This window comes from Pelobates fuscus, chromosome 5 (genome assembly GCF_036172605.1).
Source record: "Pelobates fuscus isolate aPelFus1 chromosome 5, aPelFus1.pri, whole genome shotgun sequence".
Taxonomy (NCBI): Eukaryota; Metazoa; Chordata; class Amphibia; order Anura; family Pelobatidae; genus Pelobates; species Pelobates fuscus.
In genome coordinates, this window is record NC_086321.1 from 68,434,908 (window position 1) to 68,448,144 (window position 13,237).

Sequence of the window (13,237 nt, forward strand, 5' to 3'; positions counted from 1 at the left end):
AAAAATTAACCCCTTCCCTGCCAGTCGATCACTGCCTACAGTGATCAAAATACAGATCACAGTATTATACTGTGATCTAATTTTTTTTGACCCCTGACGATTAACTTTTATTTATTTTTTAACCCTCAGGGGTTACATTTATTTAATTAACTAATTTAAATATTGTATAATTAAATAATTTGCTAGCTGGGGTGGGTGGGAGTTATGGGAAAATAGGGAATTTACTGTTAGTGCTGCTTACTGCTAGTTAGGGGTTAACGGTAAAAAAAAAGCTTAGAAAAATGTTAAATCTGTAAAAAAAAGTTTAACGAAAGTTTAGGAAACTTTAAAAATATTAATAAGCAAAACAAAAATTTAAAAAATAGTTTTAAAAAGTTAAAAAGTTTTAAAAAGTTAAAAAATACATTTAATAATGCTCATTACCACTACACCTGGTACAAGCTAGCGGAAAAATGATCCCACGCTAAGGTTCAAAATATGCCTTTTGAAATATCCCAACATGTATAAACCGGGTAAATTGCTAACCGACTAGTATATTAACACTGTTCCTCGCATTGAGGCCTCTCAACATCTAACTAATAATACTGTTATCATTTGTTGAAATCTCTACAACAATCTCACACCTTAACTACTTAAAGCATGTATAATCTACTGCATATAGCGTGTTTAAAACATAACATTTAAAAATGTGCTGATATTATTAAGCCACAAATGTACAGCTGCTGTATCTATATCTTTTGAAAATGCTGCTGTGGCATTGACACACAATTTTTTACCCCCTGCACAAAGAAAAATAAAGAATATAAAAAAAAAAAAGGCAGAAAAAATGATTATTACCACTACACTTGGTACAAGCTATCGGAAAAATGATCCCACGCTAAGGTTCAAAATATGCCTTTTGAAATACCCTGGGGTGTCTACTTTAAGAAATGGTAGGCCTTTGTGGGGTAGTTTGAATTTAAAACCTGCGAAGATGCTTGGAAATTGCACATAGGCCCAGCGTCAAAATTCAAAGTTCGGTAAAAACTGATATGGCTTGGTCTCCTATATGGCACTGTAGCTTCACAAAATAGTGCCAAAGACATTCATTGGGGGTGTCTTTTTACTCAGAAGACTTAGCTGAGCATAATTTGGGGGGTTTGAACTTAGTGGCACACTTGAAATATACAAAATGCCCAGCAAAAATGCAATCCGTATGTAAAAAATGCACAAAATAGTTTTCACCACATACTTTGTCATATATTGGTGAAATAATGGGGGCATGTTAAGGCACAATATGCACCTTATGAGATACCCTGGAGTGTCTACTTTTACAAATAGTAGGCCTTTGTGGGTTTTTTTGAACAGTCAAACTACTATAATACCCCAAATGGAAGCATAGGCTCATTAAATCCGTCTCTCAAAATTCGACTGTGAATACTGAAAAGGACAGGTCTCCTATATGGCAATGTAGCTTCACAAAATAGTGCCAAAGACATACAATGGGGGTGTCATTTTACTCAGCAGATGTAACTGAATACAAAATAAAACTTTGTACAGAAATAGCACACACCAACGTTACAAAATACACATGAGAAGTTCTTTGTTATAAGTTTGTGTGCCAAAATCCCCAAAAATAAAATTTTACTCCAATATTTAGCAGAGGTTGGCGGTGAAATGGCTACGTAGAAAGTGTCAAAATAACCTTAGGTAAATAGCCTGTGGTGTCTACTTTATATAAATATATACTTTTGTGTGGCAATTTTGTTTTCTTTTATGGCTATTAAGCTTACAAGACAAACATATCAAATTCTAAAATCGCTCCACATTAAAAGTTTATTTTACTCCTTGTGCTTTGTGACCTGTAACTACCAAAAAAAACTTAAAATCCCAGACACATTATATATTCTGTAAATCAGAACAACTAAATGAATTTATTTTTTATTACTTTCCTTAACCTGTACTAAATGTGCACACATTATTATTGCAAAAACTGTAAATAAAAATAAAAATTTTGCATTTTTTTTGCATTTTTCTGTATTTTTTTATAATAAATAAGCATATATATATATATATATATATATATATATATATGTGTGTGTGTGTGTGTGTGTGTGTGTGTGTGTGTTTGTGTGTTACATCAAATTAAAGCCCTTTCTGTCCTTTTAAAAAACGATATATAATATGCGTCGGTGCAATAAATTAGTAAAATGCAAATTGCAGTTGAACGCAAACAGCAAAAAATGCAAAAAATGCCGTTGTCATTAAAGCGGCACTGTCATGCCGAACTTACCTTTCCTCAATCTCTTCCTCTCCTCCCCCTCTCTCGGGATCTGTTATTATTTTCTTCCTGTCTTCTTTAGTTTTCTTTAAAATCATAAGACAAAGTAGGGACTCTGTCTTATGGAGGATTCCTCCGCTTGACCAGCTCTGACCAGCGGAGGAGCAAAGTGTGCTTCATTTCCGCTGGTCAGAGCAATTTTCCCATGATCCCTAGCTTTCCTCCCAGTTCCCACAATGCTTCCTGTCAGTATTGCCGAACGTCCTGTCACTTAGACAGAACGCCGGCAAAACTGCCGAATTGCATCCTAACAGAATGAGCACTGTTTCTCCATTGGTGTTAGGATGCAATTCGGTACTTTGTTCGGATCGGAATTTCATTCAAATGAATGAAACTCCGATCCGATTCATTGCTGTGGCTGCATCTTGCAGCCGCTTAGTAGATAACTCCCTAATTCCCACGGTATCAGGGAGCTATCTACTAAAAGGCTGAAAGACCTAAATTGGTCTTTCAGCCAAATTTACTAACACCAAGTAAAAATGACTTGGTATTAGTAAATAATATGCCCCTACTCGCTATACCGCGAGTAGGGGCATGTCTAGTAAGCAGTGAGCAGCCTGTGGCTGCTCACTGTAGAAAAAAAAAAAAAAAATATTGCCCCCCACCCCTAAATGACGGGTGGGGGCCATAAAGTAAAATAAGGGAGGGAGACCTATTGTCCCCCCCCCCGGCCCCCACCCCTGAGCGGTGGGTGGGGGCCATAAAGATAATGAGGGGGGGGACCTACTGTCCTCCCCCCCGGCCCCCACCCCTGGGCGGCGCGTGGGGGCCATAATGGTAATAAAGGGGGGGGACCTACTGTCCTCCCCCCCCGGCCCCCACCCCTGGGCGGCGGGTGGGGGCCATAATGGTAATAAAGGGGGGGACCTACTGTCCTCCCCCCCGGCCCCCACCCCTGGGCGGCGGGTGGGGGCCATAATAGTAGTAGGGGGGGGACCTACTGTCCTCCCCCCTGGCCCTCACCCCTGGCCGGCGGGTGGGGGCCATAATGGTAATAAGAGGGAGGGGGACCTACTGTCCTCCCCCAAGCGGCCCCCACCCCTGGGCGGCGGGTGGGGGCCATAATAGTAGTAGGGGGGGGACCTACTGTCCTCCCCCCCGGCCCCCACCCCTGGGCGGCGGGTGGGGGCCATAATAGTAGTAGGGGGGGGACCTACTGTCCTCCCCCCCCCGGCCCCCACCCCTGGCCGGCGGGTGGGGACCATAATGGTAATAAGAGGGGGGGGGACTTACTGTCCTCCCCCCCCGGCCCCCACCCCTGGGCGGCGGGTGGGGGCCATCATAGTAATAAGAGGGGGGGGGACCTACTGTCCTCCCCCCCCGGCCCCCACCCCTGGGCGGCGGGTGGGGGCCATCATAGTAATAAGGGGGGGAGACCTACTGCCCCCCCCCCCGGCCCCCACCCCTGGGCGGCGGGTGGGGGCACTAAGTAAATTCCCCCCCCCCCCCATCAAGGTGACTAGGGGTGCCCAAGCCCCTAGTCACCCACCCCCCACCCAAATAAAAAATGCCCCTACCTACCCCCTCACCCTAAAAAATAGTGAGGGGGGAATAAAATTGCTAACCTGTAAAGTAAAATTAAACTTACCATTCGACGTCTTCTTTCCCCAAAAAAGGCCAAATAAAAAACCATCATAGCCGTCGAACTAAAAATAAAATAAAAAACCCGAGCGCAAAAAAAAAAAACCTGACGAAAAAGAAAAAACCCGAGCGCACAAAAAAATAATCCATCTTCACCCATGGAGGGCTCCGCGCAGACTGAGCTCCGCAGGGCGGGGCAAGGCTTATAAAGCCTTGCCCCGCCCTGCAATTAGCCTAAGAACACTCTGATTGGTGGGTTTAAGCCAATCAGAGTGCTCTTTGTCATTTTACAAGCGTGGGAAAGTTCTTTGGAATTTTCCCACGCTTGTAAAATGACACAGAGCACTGTGATTGGATGGCTTGAAATCCATCCAATCACAGTGCTCTGTGTCATTTTACAAGCGTGGGAAAGTTCTTTGGAATTTTCCCACGCTTGTAAAATGACACAGAGCACTGTGATTGGATGGCTTGAAATCCATCCAATCACAGTGCTCTGTGTCATTTTACAAGCGTGGGAAAGTTCTTTGGAATTTTCCCACGCTTGTAAAATGACACAGAGCACTGTGATTGGATGGATTTAAAGCCATCCAATCACAGTGCTCTGTGTCATTTTACAAGCGTGGGAAAGTTCTTTGGAATTTTCCCACGCTTGTAAAATGACACAGAGCACTGTGATTGGATGGATTTCAAGCCATCCAATCACAGTGCTCTGTGTCATTTTACAAGCGTGGGAAAGTTCTTTGGAATTTTCCCACGCTTGTAAAATGACACAGAGCACTGTGATTGGATGGCTTGAAATCCATCCAATCACAGTGCTCTGTGTCATTTTACAAGCGTGGGAAAGTTCTTTGGAATTTTCCCACGCTTGTAAAATGACACACAGCACTGTGATTGGATGGATTTAAAGCCATCCAATCACAGTGCTCTGTGTCATTTTACAAGCGTGGGAAAGTTCTTTGGAATTTTCCCACGCTTGTAAAATGACAAAGAGCACTCTGATTGGCTTAAACCCACCAATCAGAGTGTTCTTAGGCTAATTGCAGGGCGGGGCAAGGCTTTATAAGCCTTGCCCCGCCCTGCGGAGCTCAGTCTGCGCGGAGCCCTCCATGGGTGAAGATGGATTATTTTTTTGTGCGCTCGGGTTTTTTCTTTTTCGTCGGGTTTTTTTTTTTTTGCGCTCCTGTTTTTTATTTTATTTTTAGTTCGACGGCTATGATGGTTTTTTATTTGGCCTTTTTTGGGGCTGAAAAATGAAGATTTTAGAAAAAAGAAGACGTCGAATGGTAAGTTTAATTTTACTTTACAGGTTAGCAATTTTATTCCCCCCTCACTATTTTTTAGGGTGAGGGGGGTAGGTAGGGGCATTTTTTATTTGGGTGGGGGGTGGGTGACTAGGGGCTTGGGCACCCCTAGTCACCTTGATGGGGGGGGGGGAATTTACTTAGTGCCCCCACCCGCCGCCCAGGGGTGGGGGCGGGGGGAGGACAGTAGGTCCCCCCCATTATCGTTATGGCCCCCACCCGCCGCCCAGGGGTGGGGGCTGGGGGGGGGAGGACAGTAGATCCCCCCCCCCTTATTACTATTATGGCCCCCACCCGCCGCCCAGGGGTGGGGGCCGGGGGGGAGGACAGTAGGTCCCCCCCCCTTTTTCCATTAGGGCCCCCACCCGCCGCCCAGGGGTGGGGGCCGGGGGCTGGAGGACAGTAGGTCTCCCCCCCCCCCTTATTACTATTATGGCCCCCACCCGCCGCCCAGGGGTGGGGGCCGGGGGGTGGAGGACAGTAGGTCCCCCCCCTTATTACTATTATGGCCCCCACCCGCCGCCCAGGGGTGGGGGCCGGGGGGGGGGGACAGTAGGTCCCCCCCCCTTATTACTATTATGGCCCCCACCCGCCGCCCAGGGGTGGGGGCCGGGGGGGGGGACAGTAGGTCCCCCCCCTATTACTATTATGGCCCCCACCCGCCGCCCAGGGGTGGGGGCCGGGGGGTGAAGGACAGTAGGTTCCCCCCCGCCTTATTACTATTATGGCCCCCACCCGCCGCCCAGGGGTGGGGGCCTGAGGGGAGGACAGTAGGTCCCCCCTCATTCCCATTATGGCCCCCACCCGCCGTCCAGGGGTGGGGGCGGGCGGGGGAGGACAGTAGGTCCCCCGTTCCCCCCTTATTACCCTTTTTTTTTTTTTTTTTTTTTACAGTGAGCAGCCACAGGCTGCTCACTGTTTAGTGGACATGCCCCTACTCGCGATATAGCGAGTAGGGGCATTGGGGAGATTTTAATCTCCCTTGTGCTATTATGGGGGTCATATTGACCCCCATAGAGTGAGGAGGGGACCTGGGGGGCTTATGAAGTGGTGGGGAGCACTGCTCCCTGCCGCTTCTGTCTTTACATATTGCAAGGAGGGAGCTGCACACCGGTAGCTCCCTCCTTGTAATAAACCGAACAAACAAACGAACACTGATACACAGTGTTAGTTTGTTCGTCTGATTTTTTCTATTCATTCATTCGTCTGTCTGATGAATGAATGAATAGGTGAAATTCCCGTTCGCATGTCCAGGTGTTTCACTGGGCATGTGCGGGAATCTCACAGTCTGTGTAGTGTGGGTAGATGACGTGTCCCACAGGGACTTCACCTACCCACACAAAGATGGCGGCGCCCTGAATATAGATCGGGGCAGAAAATAAAGAATAAAAAATAGGTAATGTGGGGGGCATAGGGGCATTTGGGGATGACTAGGGGGTCGATTGGATGTAGTTGAGGCGGGAGGGGGGTTAAAAAAAAAACGGAATTCGGCATGACAGTGCCGCTTTAAGTGAAAGACAAGCGTCTGAAGCTTTGTCCTTAAGGGGTTAAGGGTTACATAACCATCCCCATAGAAAAATACAGACAAACAAAACATCCTGTTTATTCATTAATAAGAAATGTGAACTATCTAGTTCTATAGAATAATACTAAAGAGCTATACAATAGAGACAATACAAAATTCAGACACCTAACAAAAGATTTGCTTTAGCACTAAATAATACTGCATTGTAAGGAATAGGAACACAAACTCATTGCTAATCAACACTATTATGCTTGAGGTGATAATAAAAAGAGATATATGTACATGTGCAATAAATGAAATTTACATAAATGTATAATGTGCTTAGAGTACCTTATAACAGCAATTCAAGTGTGAAATCTATTAAGCTAAAAAGAATGTCTGACATGTTCTCATTTATATGTTTAGCTCATAGCTTTGTTTATTATTTATATAGTATATGCATCTTTAAAAAAAAGTGTTTATCATACTAGAGAACTAAAGTGGGGTTACACTGAATCTCCATAAGGTATGTTTATTGTAGTACCATTTAAAAGAAAATATATGCAGCATGTTCTTTTATTTATCTTTATATTGATGTTAAGTTCAGGATAAAAAAAAAAATTATATATATATATATATATATATATATATATATATATATATGTAATATATTTTTTGCATGTGTTATGTATTATGGTACATAGTATTTTGTAAAAAAATAATTTAAAAAAATCAGTAATAAAGACATGATCAATAACTCGAATAATATGTTTGCAGTACCCACTGGGAACAGATATATTTGTGTACAATTAGTTGATTCGAAATATTAACGAAACAATATATCAATAGGAATACAAACACGTATTCCTGAAGCTACAGTGTCATTATGCCTGGTTAGATTATTGGGCCATCATGATTGAGTTAAGTTCAGATATTGACATACCTTAAAGCAATATCGTAAATAGTATAGTGAGAGCAAGTATTTATACACCAGATATAAAATAGATAAAATATATTAAACAGGCAATATTACCATATGTCTTGGATGTCCTAAAAATATAAAATAAAGGACATAGTATAGCCTGTATGAAATGAATAAAATAAAATAAATATCATTTTTTTATAATTTCCTGGAGACCGCAATGCTGGAAAAGTAGGTTAAGTTGATCTCTGTCAGAATCCCCTTGTGTCAATTGATGAGAACCAAGTCAGGAAGTACAGGAACAAACTTTATTTGCATAGCATAGCATATAATGGAATCTCCCAAGAATACTGCACTAACGCGTTTCGACCGTTATGGTCTTCATCAAAGTGCTGTAGTATAAAACAAATTTAGCGTTTAAATACATTAAAAAAGGCGCGCATTGTGATTTCTTCGCCGGTATACTTCCGGTTTCCGTCTGTTACTCCTCGTCGTTTAATTTCCGGCTTCCGGTCACGTTGCGTGTCACAGGGCATTTCCAGATCAGCGGTCATATTCCCTTTGCGTTCCAGCGAAACTCTGGTTCCGGTCAGCATCAATGAGTTTTTCTCAAATGTCTTTTGTACCATGTACATAATATAAATAAACAGTATAAAGAGCATCCATTTTATACATATTTATCCATTCTTTGTACTGCTATTCGGAACTTTGGTGGGAAAGCTTATTGGAATAAAATATTTTACTCATTTTAACACAGTAAAAATTATTGAAAAGGATAACATATATATGGGAATATGTCATATATCACGAAATATATAAAAACGGAATATATAAAAAACTAAATATAACTTTCTGTGTGATTTGGAGTGACTCACACTTGGTGATTTGAGCACTTTTTTACCAATATTCCTTCTTTTTTACTGTGTTTTATTAGTATTGACATACCTTAACCTTATCACCGTGCCAGTCTCCGTTCTGCCGCACCAACCCGGGGCTTAGGTCATCAATCTTGAAGGTCTTAGCCAACCCAGTGCTTCCCCAAGGGAAGCATTAGGAAGTTTGTGTGCATGCGCAGCAAAACCTCTCAAATGCTTTCTTGGTGCACAATTGATTAAGAACTGAGTCTAACTTGGTTCTCACAAGGGAAGCGCCAATGCACCCAGACCACTTTATTGACATGGGTGCCTTTAGTGGTTATTTAATATGTATATCTTTTATGCTCTGTTGTTAAATTTTCCCAGTTCTAATTGCCACCTAATAATGCAATCTACCAATTCTAAAAATAGTAAACAGAAATATATTGAATATCAAGATTGTACTTAGTAAATGTAGACTCTTATGGCAATCACCAGTAATCAGGATCGCTAAAGTTCTGATTTTTTCCTGAACTCTAAATAAAAAATATGGTTTGATATCAGCCTTGGGTCTGTAATTGTTAATGATCCATTATTTCACCCTTCTATAATAGATCACAGTTAGGATCCTCAGTGCCTCTTAACTGTTGGTGCAAAGTCTTACACAATATATGTCTGCGTGATTCTCACATTTGAGAAACAGATCATGAAAACACTGGAATAGAATCATAGAAACAACCTTTTGTATGCCAGTGTAACAGATTTAAATCATTACACAAATCTAACTGTTGAAAAAAAAATCTTACCAAATCCTTCAGTTTGATCAAATTCTTTTTTAATTGTGTGACAGCTTGAACCATCTCCAAGACACACTCCACACCGATCCTCTGTAGCATTTGATTCAATCTCAAAGTCACAACCAACAGTCTGAAAGACAAAAGGTAGGAATCTATTTAATCACATTTCAGTTTGTAGTTTTATCTACAGAATTTGTGGCCATACCATATACAGCATTAGGTCGAACTGTCAATTTTGTTACACAGATGATTTTTGATTTGATTAAAAAACAGATTAAACACAAACTTGGATTTGAAGACCTTGGAGTGCATCCCTTCTTTTGTTTATTATATATTCAACATAGGGTTTGCACCCAGGCAAGTAAACTATTGAATTTTTTGAAAGTGGTATGCCAAGCATATTTATAATTCATATATATATTTCTCAAATTTACAACTCATTACACTGATCAGCCACAACCTTAAAATCACTGACAAGTGAAGAGAATAACATTGATGATATAATTTCATTGGCACCTGACCTGTCAAGGGATGGGACATATTAGAATTTAATGTGTCGGAAGCAGAAAAATGGGCAAGCAAAAAGATTTGAGTGACTTTGATAAAGTCTAAATAGTGATTGCTGGATGACTGTCTTGTGAGATGTTCCCAGTATGCAGTGGTTCGAACCAACTAAAAGTGTGCAAGGAAGGACAAACAGTGAACCGGCATTAGGGTTATGAGTACCCAAGGCTCATTGATGCACGTTGGGATAGAAGGCTAGCACATCTGGTCCGATCAGACAGAAAAGCTTTTGTAGCTCAAATTTATTAAAAACTTAATGCTGGCGATGATAAAATGCGTCAGAACAGTGTATTGCAGTTTGCTTCATATATGGCTGCATAGCCGCAGACCGGTAAGAGAGCCCATGATTACCCATGTCCACCTCCGAAAGAGCCTTCAATGGGGATGTGAGCATCAGAACTAGACCCTGGAGCAATGGAAAGAGGTTTCCTGATCTGATGAGTCACATTTTCATTTAGATCAGGTCAATGGTCGGGTGCCTGTCTGTCATTTACCTGGAGAAGATATGGCTGCAGGATGCACTATGGGAAGAAGGCAGGCCAGTGGTGGCAGTGTTATGTTCTGGGCAATGCTCTGCTGGGAAACCTTGGGTCCTGCCATTCATGTGGTTGTTAATTTAAAAAGGTAACACCTACCTAGAGATTGTTGCAGACTATGTACACCTCATGGTGTTCCATTATGGAAGTGACCTCTTTCAGCAGGATAATGGAGCCTGCCACACTGCAAAAAAATTGTACAGGAATAGCTTGAGAAACATGACAAAGAGTTCAAGGATTTGCCTTGGCCTCCAAATTCCCAAGTGCTCAATCCGATTGAGCATTTGCGGAATGTGGTGGAACAATAAAGCAGATCCATGGAGGACCCACCTTGCAACTTGCAGGACTTAAAGGATCGGCTGCTAATGTCTTGGTGAAAGTGGAGAAAGCCCTTATACAGGTGAAAATTCTCTTGAGATTTGGCTGTTCAAGCACTCTGATGGGTTAGCTTAGAAGGCAACCCATCAATTGGATCTTAGTCATATTGCAGAATGCAGGAAGTTTTCCCACACTTTGCGATAGCTGACATAGTGATGGATTCCTTTTACTGCATATATTTATTCCAGCATTTTTTTTGCAGTTCAGGTATTTTTTTAATTTTCAATAATTGTGTCAGAATTTATGGATTTTTATTTGCCCTTTTTGGAGGCTGAAGAATGAGAAGAAAAAAACCTCTGAAGGTAAGTAAAACTTTTTTTTACAAGTTTTAGATTTATTGGTCCCCTCCTCACTATTTTTAGGATTGGGTAAGAAGTTTATTTTATTTTATAATATTATTATTTATTTTAGTGGTTAAGGACTCCTCTTCACCTGGGAGGAGGGGCGGGGGTGACCATACCAATATTTGGAGGGGTAAACAATGACATATCAACCTCCCTCTATTCTATTATTAGTAGATGCTCGACAACAGTAGAATACACATTAGGTTGAATTAAGACAACAACTTGAGGACAAATAGTTATGAATCCAAGCAGATTGGTTGCAGACTTTCTATGGTACTCCTGAAATGTTTTGCATATATACATGTCTCAATCCAACTACTAAGGCTGTGGATTTATACATGGCACACCTAGATCGCACAAATAGGTAGATGCAGATTGTGACGAAAGCACCTTCGTCACTGGGATTTGGAGAGGCCTGCTTGCGAGCCTCTTGCCCTGTGGCTATGGCCCCTGGGATGTATTGCCCTTTAAAAACACTATTTGTGCATATTGGGACTTGGCACAATGCCCCTTTAAACTTTCGAAGTGGTCGAAGTGGAACTTCGAACCACCGAACAGCCAGGCCACACACAAGTGGAGTGTGCAGCCTATTTAACTCCCAGGTTGGGAGTTAACCACAGCCAAATTGCCGAACGGCTGGGTGGTCGCCATTCGTATAGTCGAACACGTGGCGATGGGCATCTTGTTTAGTCGAACGTGTTCAGATGTGTTTTGTCATCGAGTTCATGGTACTCAAATCGGACAATTCGAACGGCACTTTAACATTGACTATGTGCACGAACGGTCCCCGTTCAACTATTTGAACTGAACTTAGACATTGAAAATAGACCGGCCGCACAGCCTAATTCCCTGGAACTGTTTTTGGCATGAAATTATACATGCGGGCGGTCAAAAGAGACTTCCAGGAATTTCCTGAACCCCTGCTCTGATCTGGGGGATTTGTGTATGTAACGGAGCTCCGTGTACCCCGACCGAGTACCCTCCGTTGATGGATGCTCCTAGCGCTCTCAGAGGACTCCAAGCACTGCAGACGACACCACAACCACCGCAGGCTCCACAACCGCCGTAGCTTAACTGGAGCCGCGCCGTCTTCCTTCCACCCTGGATCGGCTTCTGTCCTCCAGGACCGTGTGGGGAAGATCTCTCCTCCAGGAGAGCGTATCCGGAACAAGCTCTTACAAGAGCTAAGTGATTAAGAGCTCAGGGGAATATGCAGCGCATAGCAATCCCCAGTGTGATATAGCAGTTCCCTCCAATAACGAGACAAGGCTACGTATTGAGGGTCAGAAGAGGTCTGAGGACTGGAACACCCAGCCTGCTTTTTATTAGGATAAGGTACACGCAGGACACTCCCAGGGGGAGGATGAAATTAACCAATACCAGCATAGTACAGCCCACAGGTTCCCTCCCCTCAGATAAACAGTTAAACCAATTATTACATACAATAAAAATACAGTTTTCACATGCACACTGTAACTTTAAAACCATACATTCAATTTCAATAAAAGTTGCATATTCAGACTCAGCATACATCAAACATAAACACTTCCAAAAATCAGCCAAATCCCTCCAGTGGATCAAAAGTTAGCTGGAAGTCCTTTATGACCGACCACAAGCACAATTTCCTGCCCAAAACAGTTCCATAGATTTGGGCTGTGCGGTCGGTCAATTTCATGCGAAAAAACGACTAAGTCCCATTTCGAACGGGACTTAGTCTCTGGAGCTGCAAGTTCCGTATGGAAGAAGGTAAGGGTCAGCGGTGTTCGGCAAAATGTGTAGCCGATTTTAGTTCCACAGAATCTTTAGCATACACCGCTGACCGCATTCGAATGACTAAAATGGCCGCCGCCACGTGTTCGGCTGCCGAATGGCGGCCACCCAGCACTCGGCAATTAACCTGCAGTAACCTCACAGCCTGGGAGGTAAATTGCCTGCACACTTTAACTTCTGGGTGGTCTGCCTGTGTGGTACTTGGTTCAGTAAGCCCTATTTACTGAACCAAGTGGGGGAAAGCCAGGGGCAAGTTATTTTAAAGGTCTGGGGACATAGTCTTAAAGGGGCATTGTTCAGCAAAGTCACAATATGTCCCCAGACGGTTCTTAAAGGGCCATACACACCCAATAAAAGTTAATACAT

General features: G+C 42.9%; 1 protein-coding gene across 1 annotated transcript in view; it reads right to left on the reverse strand.

Moving 5' to 3' along the window:
• The window catches only part of ADAMTS12 (ADAM metallopeptidase with thrombospondin type 1 motif 12), a 544,067-nt gene that overhangs the window by 156,476 nt on the left and 374,354 nt on the right, over positions 1–13,237 (reverse strand). The window contains exon 14 of the mRNA XM_063453964.1: positions 9,289–9,409. Within this exon, the coding sequence (XP_063310034.1) occupies positions 9,289–9,409 (121 nt within the window). The remainder of the gene's footprint in view (positions 1–9,288; positions 9,410–13,237) is intronic.